Source organism: Bicyclus anynana, chromosome 22 (assembly GCF_947172395.1).
Source record: "Bicyclus anynana chromosome 22, ilBicAnyn1.1, whole genome shotgun sequence".
NCBI classification, from domain to species: domain Eukaryota; kingdom Metazoa; phylum Arthropoda; class Insecta; order Lepidoptera; family Nymphalidae; genus Bicyclus; species Bicyclus anynana.
The window spans coordinates 6,927,490-6,942,765 of record NC_069104.1 but is presented as its reverse complement, the minus strand read 5'-3'; the positions used below and the strand labels follow the sequence as shown (position 1 = coordinate 6,942,765).

The 15,276-nt window shown below is 37.5% G+C and overlaps 1 protein-coding gene across 1 annotated transcript; it reads right to left on the bottom strand.

The window, feature by feature from the left end:
• Positions 1–204: 204 nt before the first annotated feature.
• Positions 205–14,821, bottom strand: LOC112050668 (glutamate decarboxylase 1). The gene is made up of 8 exons (XM_024088978.2): positions 14,577–14,821; positions 10,807–10,994; positions 9,918–10,140; positions 8,928–9,179; positions 8,290–8,354; positions 7,830–8,019; positions 1,360–1,593; positions 205–737 (listed from the first exon to the last, which is right to left on the bottom strand). Exons 1-8 carry the CDS (start codon positions 14,682–14,684, stop codon positions 546–548), a joined length of 1,452 nt encoding a protein of 483 aa, XP_023944746.2. The 5' UTR covers positions 14,685–14,821; the 3' UTR covers positions 205–545.
• Positions 14,822–15,276: the final 455 nt, after the last annotated feature.

Here is a 15,276-nt window from a genome sequence, read left to right as displayed (position 1 = left end):
CAACGTTGCAGTTGTGTTCATTGATGCGAGAGTCATGAGTCCAGCATTGTTTTAACTAAAATGACGATGACAAGAAATGAAGCATGAGTTTTAGTAATGAATTTGTCTCGTACAAATTAGTATAACCTTATAAAACTGCATAGTTTTAATGTTAGGTAATAATGATCGGGTTACATATGCACATAATTAGTTACACGCCAAACACTCAATTAGACTATCCTGTTTAAAATTTAAAACATTTGTGTTCTTGCATTTAGTTACCAGTACAATTTTCACAATGACATATGTTTCTATTCTTATTCATTGAGCTTTATATTGCTTGACTGCAATCAGGCCTGAACCTGATGGTAAGCAAAGATGCAAGCCTACAGTATTACCTACTCTCTAGACTAGCCTATTCTCTTCTAGTTGCTACTAAAAAAGAATATCTATCAAAAGAATAATAAAATATCTAAAGCTTGTTTTTGGTTATTAATTACATTTCTAAAATTTATGTTAATAATTTTTACAAGACCTGGAATTTCCCTAATTATTCTTTATATAAATCACAACACAGGCATGGTAATTCCTTCTCCACACTCTTCTATAGCTTGCAGTATGTCCAGCACATGGCTCTTTTCAAGAACAGGATGGAAAGTGAACGCTAAACGAAAGAAGTTCTTGCGTTCTCGAAGCGGAGAATACGCTACCATTGCTTGAGATCGCAGTGTCAACTGTTCCTTGATTTTTGGGGTAATCTGTAAAAAATAAACCTGGTGAGAAGGAAAATGGCTAAATTTGTTATATCAACTACTACCAAGAAATGAACAACAGAAGTCATCACAATATGATATAGAAAACTACGCTTGGGTAATATTATAGAAAACACTCATTGAATTTGTAATCTAATTAAAACTTAAGTTATCTGCGAATTCTACTTATTAAATTTTCCCAATTAAATAATGATTTCACAAACAAAAACTCTTAAGTAAATAAAAGTGTAGTTAGTACCAAATCAGTCACTATTCTAAATACGAGAAACCAATAACCACTGTAATTACCATTCTTTCCTGCACAAACTTATGTTTTCACTAAAAGCAAAACCTACTCCTAAGTACTCCTAGTTATCGTGGTTATATCTTAAAGTTTGTCAATCGTTGCCGTAAATGGGAATAACAAAAATTTTCAACGTTTTGAAAACAAATGCTTTATGAATAACCTAATGCACAGTGATAACATGATAATAGTCATTAACTCTAATGTTTACTTCTAGCTCTCATATTCTTTACTCCTACTCACAGCTTTCATGTTAAACAATCATCACTCATAGTGTTTGTCAAGGCTGTTTCTGTAGCTACTCAAGCTTTAAAAACAAATTACCTTATGCATAGTGTTCCACCATTCCTCATTCTCCATTTTGTTCTTCATAAACGTTGGAATGTACCAGAAACATACATTAGGGCATTGCATATGCATTGTCACCAGTCTAAAGTTACTTCTCTGAGCAACAGTCTGTATACAAAACTCTGCTATTTCCATTACGTGGTCTGTGAGGTGATTGAGGCCAATGTCCCCACGAGCTTTCCAAATCATCCACAGTTTGAACGCGTCAATCTGTAAATAATATAACAAAAACCTTTTAAATGTGCTAATTATAATACTATTTAGGATTACCGGTCCACAATTCTCGTATGGTATGTCATGCAGATATAATGATATACCTACTCTTTACTTTGCGAATCAAAAAAAAAGTCTCTTTGTCTCAATCATCAACTCCATTATAAGTGCGCGTGATGTAGGTACCTATGTGATTGTTCGTAAATATTCGATTAATTCGGAGTTCGAAAATTCCTCAATTTGGGTGGGTACTTTTGTCGCCGATTTTGAGGGTATTCGACAGACTGCCTCACCGCGCTCGGAGCTGTGAGCGCCCTGCCGTCAGTCGCTCGCCAATTGTATTGTCGACCTTTCGCCTATTCGTCGGACATTCTTTTCGCTTCGTTATTCGCTGCCCGTTTATTCGGAACGGGCGTTCAATTCGGGTGACAATATAATCTTCGGTATTATTTAATATTTGACATCGTTCGATCTTGTAATAAAAAGACACGGTGTAAAAGGCCGTGGCCCAGTGCGTGTGCGCGTCATCACCCACGTGTCGGCGTGGGAGCTGGACTCCAGCAGCTGGGCAGCAGCAGATCATCGAAAGGTAGGTGGTTTGTTTGAATTACCCTTCGTATCGGTGATAGGAGCCTGCCCATTAGAATGAAGGAAACATTCGAATAAACTCCTTCCACCAACACCCTACATTCGTTACGTAAAATACAGTCCACTAAAATCACTCCCCGGGGGAATCTCCCCCACATTTATTGGCCTTCGTAGCCAGATATTAAGTTTTCTTTATTCTATTTATTCGAATCACCCCGCCATACACGTATTTTCTTATATTTTATAACCTAAAATCATTGCAATCGGAATTCGAATGACGCCATACCTATTGTTTCATTCTTTGTTCGTTCTTCGCATTCAAAGTTAAATTATATAGGTCAAGTTCTAGATGATCCATTTATTTCGTTAAAAACTGCATAATATAATAATAATAATTAGTGCCGCGTAAGTTTCGTAACCCATAAATCATAAATAATAATTCATTCGTAAGTAATTATCTAAGTTTTCGTAAAAGTGATAATTTTTATTACGAAGTGAGGTACCTACCTACCTTACTAATTTTCGTTAGTTTCGCCAGTTATTATTCGTTTCGTTCGTATTATTTTATCTTAAATATATCGTAATTGCTTGTAATTGTTCTATATACCTACTCGAGGTGTATTGAATTAGTCCATTTTAGTTCGTTTTAATTTTGAGATTACGTTGAGTGAAGTAAGTTCGATCGGATTCATGTAGCATTTATACCATACGATACGATTACGACTCACGACATTGTTAAGAAATTTATGTTAATTTTTTTATTTTGTTTTTTTTTTTATATTTGAGTTTTTATGTTTTCGTGTAGTAAGCCGTTCCGTAGTGGGCACGGCAGTGAATACGCCAAGTTCGGTAAAATAAAAAATATTTTTATTCTTGAACTTTTTTTATTATTTTTTTTTTATTTTTATTTATAGTTTATTAATTATTTTACAATATGACGGAATCAACAGAGCACGCTGCTTTAATGCATCGCAGAGGTTGCATCGAGCGCGAATTGAATACTATAATTGAGTTAGGTATGGAGGTAAACTCAGACGTGAATTCTTATCGAAAATTTATGGTTTCTTGTATGGGACTCGCCCGTATACAGGACCAATTTGAACAAATTCAATCGTCTATTGAAACTTTGGAACTGGAAAGCACAAAAGTTTTGAAACCTGAACATAGCAATATTCGTTCGACTTTTAATGACTTAATTAGAGAAATTATGAGTATTAAATTCGGTTTAGAGGAATCTACTTCCGAACCAAAACCGGAAGTAAATCAAAATTTAAATTCAAATTATACTGCAGTAAAATTACCGCCTTTATCGGTACCACCTTTTTCCGGTGAATACAAAGAGTGGAATTCTTTTAGTGATTTGTTCTTATCATTAATCGATCGCAATAAAGATCTTTCAGATGTAGCTAAATTTCAATATTTATTATCGTACGTTCGTGGCGATGCTAGTAAATTGTTAAAAGGAATGTCGATTACCAGTAGTAATTATAGAAAAGCATGGGGCATTTTAGAATATAATTATAAAAATGAACGATTAATAGCAATGCAGCATATGGACGCTTTATATAAACTGCCAAATTTAAATTCACCGTCCGCCTCCGGACTACGCACTATTCTTAGTGGGTTCTTAGAAAACATCGGTGCCTTAGATTCTATGGGTTTCCCTATTGAGGAATGGGACTTCGTGTTATTTCACATGTTGTATAGAAAGTTGGATCAAGATACGCGACTTAATTTTGATAAATCTATTGCAACAAATCAAGTGCCTCGCTTTAGTGAACTCCAAGAATTTTTAAATCGCGAAATAATCGCTTGGGAAAGTTCAAGGTCAACATTACGTTCAACATCACGTTTTGATTCAACGCGTTTTTCAAAAAATCAAGATACGACTCGTGCTAAGTCCTCATTTGTCACTTCTCCTGAATCTAGTACTGCAAGTAGTTTCAAATCAAAATCTGGTAATTCGGTCCAGTCGAATTCGACATGCGTGCTGTGTAAACGTGGTTCGCATTCTTTATTTTCGTGTAATTCGTTCAAGCAAAAAAAACCCTACGACCGTTTCAGATTCGCAAAAGAAAATGGTCTCTGTTTGAAATGTCTTAAGCCCATGCATGATCTTACAGACACATGCGCAAAAATTCGTTGTTCAGTGTGTGATGCTTCTCATCATTGTTCCATGTTACATTTCGCAAATAATTCAAAAACTACATCTGAAGATCTATCGAAATCAGAACTACCCTCAAATGAGTCAACTAATGTCGTCTCTTTGTATTCGACAGATGTTACTTCGAATCGCAGTATGGTCTTAATTTCAACTGCTCTAATTTTAATTCGCGATTCTTCAGGCAAATTTATTCGTGCTCGAGCTCTTATTGATCCAGGTTCTGAAGCTTCTTTTATTACTGAAGATCTGGTCACTCGTCTTGGTTTAACTCGTCGTAAGTTAGGTACACCTATTCAAGGAATCGGTGATTTGACTACTTGTTCAAAGGGGTTCGTAACGACCGTAGTTAAATCACACATCGCTTCAGGATTAGAATTTACTCTTCGCGCATTAATTCTAAAAAATATAACATCCGCTAAACCGTCAAACTTTATTGATACAAAATCGTGGTCTCATATAAAACATTTACATTTAGCGGATCCAAATTTCAATTCGCCTTCATCTGTAGACATCTTGCTCGGAGGAGATGTCTATGATGATATTTTCGTCGGAGAAATTATTCGTGGGCCTATTGGTACACCAATAGCCATTTCTAGTTCGCTTGGTTGGCTTCTTATCGGAAAAGTTGACCTTAAATTCGTTCGTAATCATGATTCGCATAAAATGATTTCGTCTTTCGTCGTCTCAGATCAAGAAAACAGTCTTGATAATTTAATTCGTAAATTCTGGGAAATAGAGTCTGTTCCAGAACAAGTAGTCCTATCGCCTGATGATCAGCGATGTGAAGAAATATTCGTTCAGTCTCACAAGCGCTTGACATGTGGTAGGTTCATCGTATCACTTCCATTTCGGGAAGGGGAACCATCACTTGGTGATTCGCGTTCGATAGCAATGAAACGCTTACTTTCGATGGAGCGTCGTTTTGCTCGAGATGATCAGTTTCGTAATTTATATTTCGATTTTATGGCAGATTATCTTAAATCTGGTCATATGGAACTTGTTCAAAGTGATATTCGACAGCCCCACTACTTCATATCTCACCATGGAGTTGTGAGGCCTTCTAGCTCAACCACTAAACTGAGGGTTGTTTTCGATGCATCGGCTGCGACTCACCAAGGATCGTTAAATGATACTCAACTGATAGGTCCGAAGTTGCAGAACGATGTTGGAGAACTGCTTTGTGGTTTTCGTTTTCATAAAGTCGCCTTTACTGCTGATATACGTCAAATGTATAGACAAATTCTCGTAGATGAAAAACATCAAAATTATCAGCTAATATTATGGCGTACAGACCCTTCCGTTGAGCCTCAAGTTTTTAGACTGAAAACAGTGACTTACGGGCTCTCGTCGTCACCGTTTTTAGCGATTCGTGTTCTTCAGCAACTAGCTATCGATCATCAATCCGAACTTCCGGAAGCTGCTGAAGTTATTCGTCACTCTACTTATATGGATGATGTTCTAAGTGGTTCTGATTCGGTGGAATCCGCTATTCATCTCCAAAATCAACTTTTTGAACTTCTAAAAAGAGGTGGATTTGAACTTCGTAAGTGGTGCTCGAACAGCCCCTTGTTTTTACAACGTCTTTCTGATGAAGTAAAGGAGGTGGAGTCTTCAACCGTCTCCCTTGATGAAGACAGTTCGATTAAAGTTTTAGGCCTAGCGTGGCAGCCCCTGAAGGATGTGTTTGTATATCACGTAGAGCCTCTGCACGACAAAGTAACAAAACGTGTAATTTTGTCCGAAATTGCTCGCATTTTTGATCCTGTCGGGTTTCTAAGTCCAGTCATAGTTGCTGCCAAGATTCTTATACAAGAACTTTGGTTAGCAGGCGTTGACTGGGATGCAGAGGTTCCAATTCACATTCAACGTAAGTGGCTTCGTATAGTTTCAGAATTTTCAAAACTATCCACCATCCACATTCTTCGTCTCGTTCCATCCTCGACTAATTGTTGTGTTGAGCTTCATGGATTTTGTGATAGCTCAGAAGCTGCTTACGCAGCAGTTATATATATTAGAGTTGTACATCCAGATCAAAATGTATCTGTTCATATTTTAGCAGGTAAATCTCGAGTGGCTCCTTTGAAAAGATTATCTTTGCCTAGATTAGAAGTATGCGCTGCAAATTTCTTACCTTCGTTGTTTAAATTTATTCGTAAGTCGATAAAGTCCAAGGTGCCAATCGCTCCGGAGGTAGCTTGGACCGATTCAAGTTTTGTTTTATGTTCGTTACGGGCTGCTCCCCATAACTGGTCTACATATGTAGCAAATCGCGTCGTTTCGATTCTTAATATAGTCTCTCCAGATAAATGGAGACACGTTCGTTTATTTGAGAACCCAGCGGATTTCGCGTCGGAAATTAAAATTTACAAACTGTGGTGGTTCGGACCACAGAGGTTTTCGCGTTGGCAGTTAATTCAAAATTTAATCCAAATTCACTGGAAGCAATGGCACATCCAATACTTGCATACGTTTCGGCAGCGAAATAAATGGACTAAGAACTTCGAAAATCTTCAAATCAGTACACTAGTTCATATAAACTATCCAAACGTACCTCCATTTCAATGGAAGTTAGGCCGGGTTCATAAAGTGAATCCTAAAGATGGTGTCATTCGTTCCGTCACTGTTAAAACTGAATACGGTTTCTTGAAACGACCAGTTCATAGGTTGTCTCCGTTACCTATATCAGATTCAGATTAATTCCATTAGTTTACTTTATTTAGCTTCATAGTTTTAGGTTCTTATTCATTCTTATTTCGTTTTCTTATATAACTCAGTTTCTATTTTTATATAGTCATTTTCATTTTTTTTCTCTTTCTCCAATTTCATTCATTATTAAGCTGGGTTAAAATTCCATTTTAACGGTGGGCGGTGTTCGTAAATATTCGATTAATTCGGAGTTCGAAAATTCCTCAATTTGGGTGGGTACTTTTGTCGCCGATTTTGAGGGTATTCGACAGACTGCCTCACCGCGCTCGGAGCTGTGAGCGCCCTGCCGTCAGTCGCTCGCCAATTGTATTGTCGACCTTTCGCCTATTCGTCGGACATTCTTTTCGCTTCGTTATTCGCTGCCCGTTTATTCGGAACGGGCGTTCAATTCGGGTGACAATATAATCTTCGGTATTATTTAATATTTGACATCGTTCGATCTTGTAATAAAAAGACACGGTGTAAAAGGCCGTGGCCCAGTGCGTGTGCGCGTCATCACCCACGTGTCGGCGTGGGAGCTGGACTCCAGCAGCTGGGCAGCAGCAGATCATCGAAAGGTAGGTGGTTTGTTTGAATTACCCTTCGTATCGGTGATAGGAGCCTGCCCATTAGAATGAAGGAAACATTCGAATAAACTCCTTCCACCAACACCCTACATTCGTTACGTAAAATACAGTCCACTAAAATCACTCCCCGGGGGAATCTCCCCCACAGTGATCATTATTTAGTACCGGATTCATTTTAAATAAATAAAATATGTGTATCTCTATTATACCTTTCTTCCACACTGGATACTCTTGTCACCAGTGTCATAACTGACGTCATAAAACTTATCCTGTTGAAACAAATACTGCGCTGCGGCCGCATTCGCCTCATGCAGTAAACCCTTTTCTCGAAGAAGAATTACTGAACACTGCAAAGGCACTCCCATCATCTTGTGTGGATTCCATGATATGGAGCTTGCACTGAAATATTTAAATTTCAATAAAATAAGACTACGTCCTCGTTTCAATATTTGACAAAATATGGAATATTAGGTGTGTGTTTTAAACATGTACCAGTATAACAAAATATTCCAGGCCAGTATTTCCTCTACCACTATCTGAAAATCTCAGGAATTTGACTTCAGTCCGTTCACGGTGGAATCATTAAGTAGGCTTACTAGGCTAAAGTTGTTATTGTTAAGGTAATTCGTTTCAGCAATATCGAAAATTATTTGGAAACATTTTACTCACCGGTTTATCCCTTTTAGCTTGCTGCGATATTTCTTTGACAGCATTAAGCTTCCACCCCAACAAGCCTTAAAAGAAAGCGTATCATTAACGACCCATATTCTGCCCGCTGTTAAGCACGAGTCTCCTCTCAGATGAGAGGGGTTAGGCTAATAGTCCACCACGCTGGCGCAATGTGGATTGGCAGACATCACACAGTTAGAAAATTAAGAAATTAAGAAACTAAGCAAGTTTCCCCACGATGTTTTTCCTTCACCGTTTGAGACATGACATGATATTTAATTTCTTAAAATGCTCATAACTGAAAAGTAGCAGTTGCATGCCCCAGATCGGAATCGAACCTACTTCTTCTTAATTGAAGGCAAAGGTCATATCCACTGGGTACTGTATCACTGCTCTCAAAGAAAGCATAAAACCACTACACAAACATATTATAATATATAACCTTCAGTTTATTTCTGTCTTATAGAGGTACAAACAGAACATAGGTATCTTGTCCGATATCTCCTTATAAGGCTTATCAAATAGAGTAAACGAACAAATTAGGCCAGTCACAAAATTGATTTTTCAGATCCCAATATCTAGAGGAGCGTTTTGTTTGTATACTGTAACTAAGAAAAACCTTTTCTTTCTTTACTTACATCGACATGCATCCAAACGCCATATTTCTCACAAATAGCTGCCACATTTTCCAGGTCATCTATAGCTCCGAGCACAGTAGTACCAGCGGTTGCGTTGACCATTAGAGGTGTCCTACCAAGTGCCAATTCTTGCTGAAGAGTATTCTCAAGGTCTGTGGCCGACATCTGACCATGATCATTTGTTTTTATAACCTTAACGTTCTCTATACCAAATCCAAGCCAATGTGCGGCTTTCAATATTGAGTAATGGCTCTGAAATGAATTATGACAAGATTAATAAAAACATTTATTTAACTTTTAAAAAGAAACAAGCCAATTGCTTTCCAGGGCATAGTAATAACTAGTCCCTTATCTTTCCGTCCGTGGAATATTTCTATAGTAGGTACCTACGCCTTCTTATTGAGCACTAAGTTATTAGCTTCAAACCAATGTACCATTTTCATGAGAGAATTGTTTAAAACGTCATAATTTGTTTCTCCTCTATTTATTTTAAACATAAGTGATGTGTCTGCAAACAAAACTATCTCATGATTATCCTTGTCAACATAGGAAGGTCATTAATATAAATGAGAAAAAGAAGAAGTCCTAATATAGATACTTGAGGAACCCCCATTTTTACAACACACCCAGTAGACTGATTTCCATTGATGTCTACTTTCTGAATTCTGTTCATCAAATTTGAATTCATGAAATCTATGAACTACTAACTTCTATTGGCTAAGAATGCATTTTTTTCACCCAAACTAATCGTAAATGTGTCTGCAAAATTAAATCAACGATCTTGTAGGTACTTGTGAGGTAACTTACAAGATAGATGGATGCTTAACCACAAGTAGATGAGTGAAATTGAAGCAAGCCAATGGTACTCCAAGTTTTCAATATGAACTTTTTTCTTGTGAATGTAAAGAATTTTAAGAGGATTCTATCTACATCTAATTTACTACAAAACCCTTCAATTAAATCAGCATCGTCAGTTTTATTTGTTCTTACATCTTCAGAAGTGAATATCACCATCTCAGGTAGACCGCGCATCCCTTTTCTCTTGACCTCAGGAAATGCCTTAAACCGCGCCGCGACCAGCGCGTATAGCATCGATATACTTCCTCCCGGACTGAAGATGCCGTCTCCATCAGGAATACCAAACAGCTTCAGGATGTGATCAAGAACTTTCAATTCGATGAGAGTAAAAACTGGTGCTACTTCAAAAGTGTATCTGGGAATAAAAATAAATCAAATTCTTAACCCTTCATTTTTAGTAATCTAAGGTGCATCAAATACGACTTCTAAAGTAGGTACCTAAGTCATCATAGGGTTATTTTTAATGGTGCACGATCTCTTCTCCTTATACGATAGGATGATTTAAGGACCCTCCACGCTGCTCTTTTAGGGCAATTTTAATTTAATTAAAACCTTATCCCAGGCACTGCTAGATGTTAATGAAAATTACCAGGAACGAAGGCTTAAGGTGCTTTCCAAAACACAGTGTAGTATCACAAACTTCCCAATTCTTTCCAGCTACGTCCCCCACCTTCCTTTCAGCTTTGCAATTTGTTGATCTATGTCGGCAAACTTTGGGTCTTCTACGAATCTTTTTATTCCATCCCACATCCCGATTCCATCACGCATTTACTCGAATATCACCCGCTGAGTGACTCTGAGCCTTCTTTTGATTATAATAGGACGCCGCGTGGTTTCACCCGCATGGTTCCCGTTTCCTTTTACACGGGGATAAAATATATATATAGCCTTTAGCACTCGGGGATAATGTAGCTTCCCTACAGTGAAAGAATTTTGCAAATAGGCTCAGTAGTTTCAGAGCCTATTCAATGCAAACAAACAAATGAAATGATGTAACTGAAACAGAAACTGCAATACTTACTGACTAGTATTAAAAGCTTCTGCAATCCAGGCTCCAGCGAGCCCGTAAGGATCAGTTCCTCCATACAGTTGATTTCTGAACGTAGGTTTGTTTGTCTTCACGCTATATTGCAACACTTTACGAACAGCCTTCTCTAGATCTTGATCATTTAGCTTCTTCGATATGTCCAGATCTTCGCGTAATATCTCCTGGGAAATTTAAAATATCCTCTATGAAAGTAATTATTAGAAAGGTAAATTATGTACAGTGCCTTAAAATAACTTACATACTTACATACCAAATTCAAATGGTCACGTAGCATTATGCTGAGGTTTCTGGGTTATGCCACACATCGCAGGATATTTTCCTGGATGTCATGGTGTACTGGAGATATTGTGATGTGTGGCATAATTTCGAAATAAACGCATTTTTCTTTCTTTCTTTCATACTAATAGTAAAATGATACATATTTTAATTGGGAATTGCATTTTATCGAAATTCCAAGATAAATTATAGATGTCATTGTAATAATTATGATGAATAGTGTCTTGGTATTTGGATCCCGTGGATGTCTTAAAAAGGTGACTAAGGGAAAACGTCGCAAGTGATGGGTAACAATATAACAGACTAAATAGTAATAGTGTTACCCACGTTCCGACAAGGGCCCACTACCGATGAGATGCCCAATGAACCGAAAGGTGGCGGTTAGAAAAACCTACCTAACTGAAAATTCCCAAGAGGGGTTGACGTCAGGCAGGCGGCCGGTCATAAAATCACTATTATTTTTAATGGTCTTACCATTAAAAATATGTCAAAACAAAAGATTGCCATATTTTTTTCGACCCCATTTAAGTGGGATAGTTGAAAGGAGATGATGAGTGTCTTGGTATTTGAAATTTTGTCGAATGCAAAAGATCCAGAAGCCGATCTCCAACCTGCTGGACAGATTGAGTCAAGGCTGCCACACAATCATCCATGGTGGAGTTTTCCCATAATGCAGTCGCCAAAAGTGAAGGAGCATTGCACAGAAAGCGTCGCTCATCGCAACCACGATAGCTCTGCCAAGAGAGAACGATTAAGAAGAAGAAGATTTGAAATTATATAGAAGGAGGACGACAGAGGAGGGAGTGCGAAAGATCCAAAAAGGTCAAAGTGCATACGCTATGGCGAACGGCTATCCTCGACGTAGGGGTAGTCGGAGATGATTTCTAAGAATATTGTACTCGTATTAAAGAATTTTGGTTTATTATTGTTATTTAAACAATATTTGTTTTTTTTAATGTTACCAATATTCCCATGCCCCTCCAACTAGTCGGCAAAGACTATATTAGGAGTGGGTACGACAATAGACCACCGGGGCGGGGATCGAACCACCACCCCTCGGTGATCAGTCCGACCGTTTTACCGTATTGAGGCTCTTTAGGAAGATATAAAGATATATTTTATGTGGTCATGATTTATATACTTATTATGATAATTGGGTTAAGTTAGCTTAAGTTACTTTATTATTCAATTAAAAAATCATAGATAATAATTAGCTAATCGATAAAACAAACAGGAACTGTAAAAGTAGTAAATAAAGATTTATTAGCTGTAATTAACTCCTAAGTAGTATGTAAACATGTAAATAATTGTATTGCAATATGTAAACAATATTATAATTGCATTGCCTTTATCAACCCGGCAGTGCACAGTTAAAACCATATAAATCATTTGATTGTAATTAAACATACTTACATATAATCAGTATAAAATGATCGTTGCCTATATTAGTAATTAAATGTAATTAGATTATCATCATCATCATTATCAACCCATATACGGCTCACTGCTGAGCTCAAGTCTCCTCTCAGAATGAGAGGGGTTAGGCCAATAGTCCACCACGCTGGCCCAATGCGGATTGGCAGACTTCACAACGCAGACAATTAAGAAAATTCTCTGGTATGAAGGTCTCCTCACGATGGTTTCCTTCACCGTTTGAGACGTGATTTTTAATTTCTTAAAATGCACACAACTGAAAAGTTGGAGGTGCATGCCCCGGACTGGATTCGAACCCACACCCTCCGATTATTAATTAGATATATGTTTACGTAAACCGCCAAGTAGAGCTCCTTATCCCCGAGGGGTGATAAGTTTGTCTTCGATGTCTGTGTGTGCCATCGTAGCTCGAAAACGGATGGAGCGATGTCGATGCGGTTTCTTTCATTTAAAAGTTTTCAGTTTCCTTGCGGTGGTTTTAGCTAAGTTGGATATTATCGGTTCAGTAGTATTAGTGAATCAGCTCTTTTCCAAAATTATGTAAGTAATTTTGGCGTATGAATTTGTGCTCACGCCTGCGAGTATAATCATCAAATATGACAATTAATTGATAATTTCGACCTGATGCTGCAACTAGAATGGTCTGCCGAGATACCATCTCATACAAAACTCAGATCATCAGCAGATGGACGTTCACGGTAGGACATAGGCCTTTTGTTGGGACTTCCAAACATCACGATCCTGAGCCGCCTGCATCCAGCGAATCCCTGCGACTCGCTTAATGTCGTCAGTCCACCTGGTGAGGGATCGACCAACACTGCGCTTTCTAGTGCGGGGTCGCCATTCCAGCACCTTGGGACCCCAACGTCCATCGACTCTCTGAACTATGTGCCCTACACATCGCCACTAAAGCTTCGCGAGTCATTGTATTGTATGTCGATGACTTTGGTTCTTCTGCGGATCTCCTCATTTCTAATTCGATCACGTAGCTTGTTCCATCGCCGGCTGTGTGAGCCTTCTTCTTTCTTTCATGAGACAGCTCAGAAAACTCATATAAATCAAAAAGCAGTCATACAATTTTTACCAATAGTGGTGCAACCAAAATACCGCTATCTCTTTCATTGCCTTGCGAGGAAAGAGATGGAACTGGGACAACTTCGCCGCTGTTGGTAGACATTTGACTATTTCTTTACACCATATTATCTCGTTGGTAAATTATGTACAGTGCCGTAAATTAAAATAACTTACATACTAATGTCTATTTGAGTGATTAGATTTATTACGAGGCTAATAGGGATGACAGTTTTTTAAATTGTATATAAATTAAGAGTATACTAATAGTAAAGCAATTTTGTAAAAGGAACAAAATATCTGCGATCATTACTTTCGGAGTACAGGGATTTAAAGAGTCAGATTTGCGGCGCTGCCGCCTATCCCTGAAAAACGCCCCATACAAAATGGCACGAACTAATGACGTCGTAGGCAATGTAATGATCGTTAGATTTCTATGTGCGTTCAAACAAAATTACTAATATCATTGTTATTTGTGCGTTTATGTTTATAGTTCAAATATTAAAAAATGTCACATTTAATGTAAGGAAGCTAAAACTGTATGAATTTTCATCTAATTACGATAAAATATTTTTAATAGATTTTAAAAATTTATAATCTCATTTATTTTGCAAATATCCAGTCAATCTTTGCTTTTTATGTATAAATTAGTTAACATTGACCCTATTTACCCGAATGTATCATAAAAATCAATATATTCAAACCTAGTCATCATCCCCATTCTAATCTACTCGTAAACTAATATTTATTATGGAGAGGTAAAATTAGATTTTTCGTGTGTTGTTTTAAATCAAAAACTACTTGACCGATTTTAAAAATAAATTCACCAACAGTAAATTCAGTTAACAGCGCAGTAGCATAAGCTATTCTTCATTCACGTAACCCCACGGGAACGGACACTACGCGGGCAAAACCACGGGTCATCGTAGAAGTATTATGGTATTCTGATCCCAACTTCTTACCTCTAACTCCTTTGGATGCTTAAACTGGATAAGAGCAGTCTCTTGATCCGTCTCCTCCTTCACAATACCTAACACTTTGTCCAAAAACGTGTGCCCATTCAACTCCATCGTCCAATATTTACTTTAAAACTTAGTGATAGTAAGTAAACTTAACAGTAAAATATGTTAGTAAAGTAAACAAGAAACTTTTGAAATTCGAACGTGTGGTTCGGACCGAGAACCGGTCGTGACTGCAGTATTAAATAGTTTTGAAGTAGGAAAGCTCCATGAATGGAATGAATTAATTGACTTCGTTGTTGTGTTTGGTATTTGCTTCAATTAGTACGTTACAATTTTATGGTCTGACTTTTTCCTCCGCCTAAAAGAATTGCCGTTTTTTTTTTATTCTTTACAAGTTAGCCCTTGACCACTTATCATCATCACTTACCATAAGATACAATCTTACCTGATGCAATCTAAGATAAAGATGCAATCTAAGATGGAAGCGGGCTAACTTGTTAGGAGGAGTATGAAAATCCATACCCCTTTCGGTTTCTACACGACATCGTACCAGAACGCTAAATCGCTTGGCGGTACGTCTTTGTCGGTCGGCCTGTGGGCATTCCAATTTGATATGATCCTATGATAAACCAGCTTTAGATACCCGTTCTAATTTAGAAAAAATATGATGAAAGTGAAGTAAGTATACACAAACTTTAAA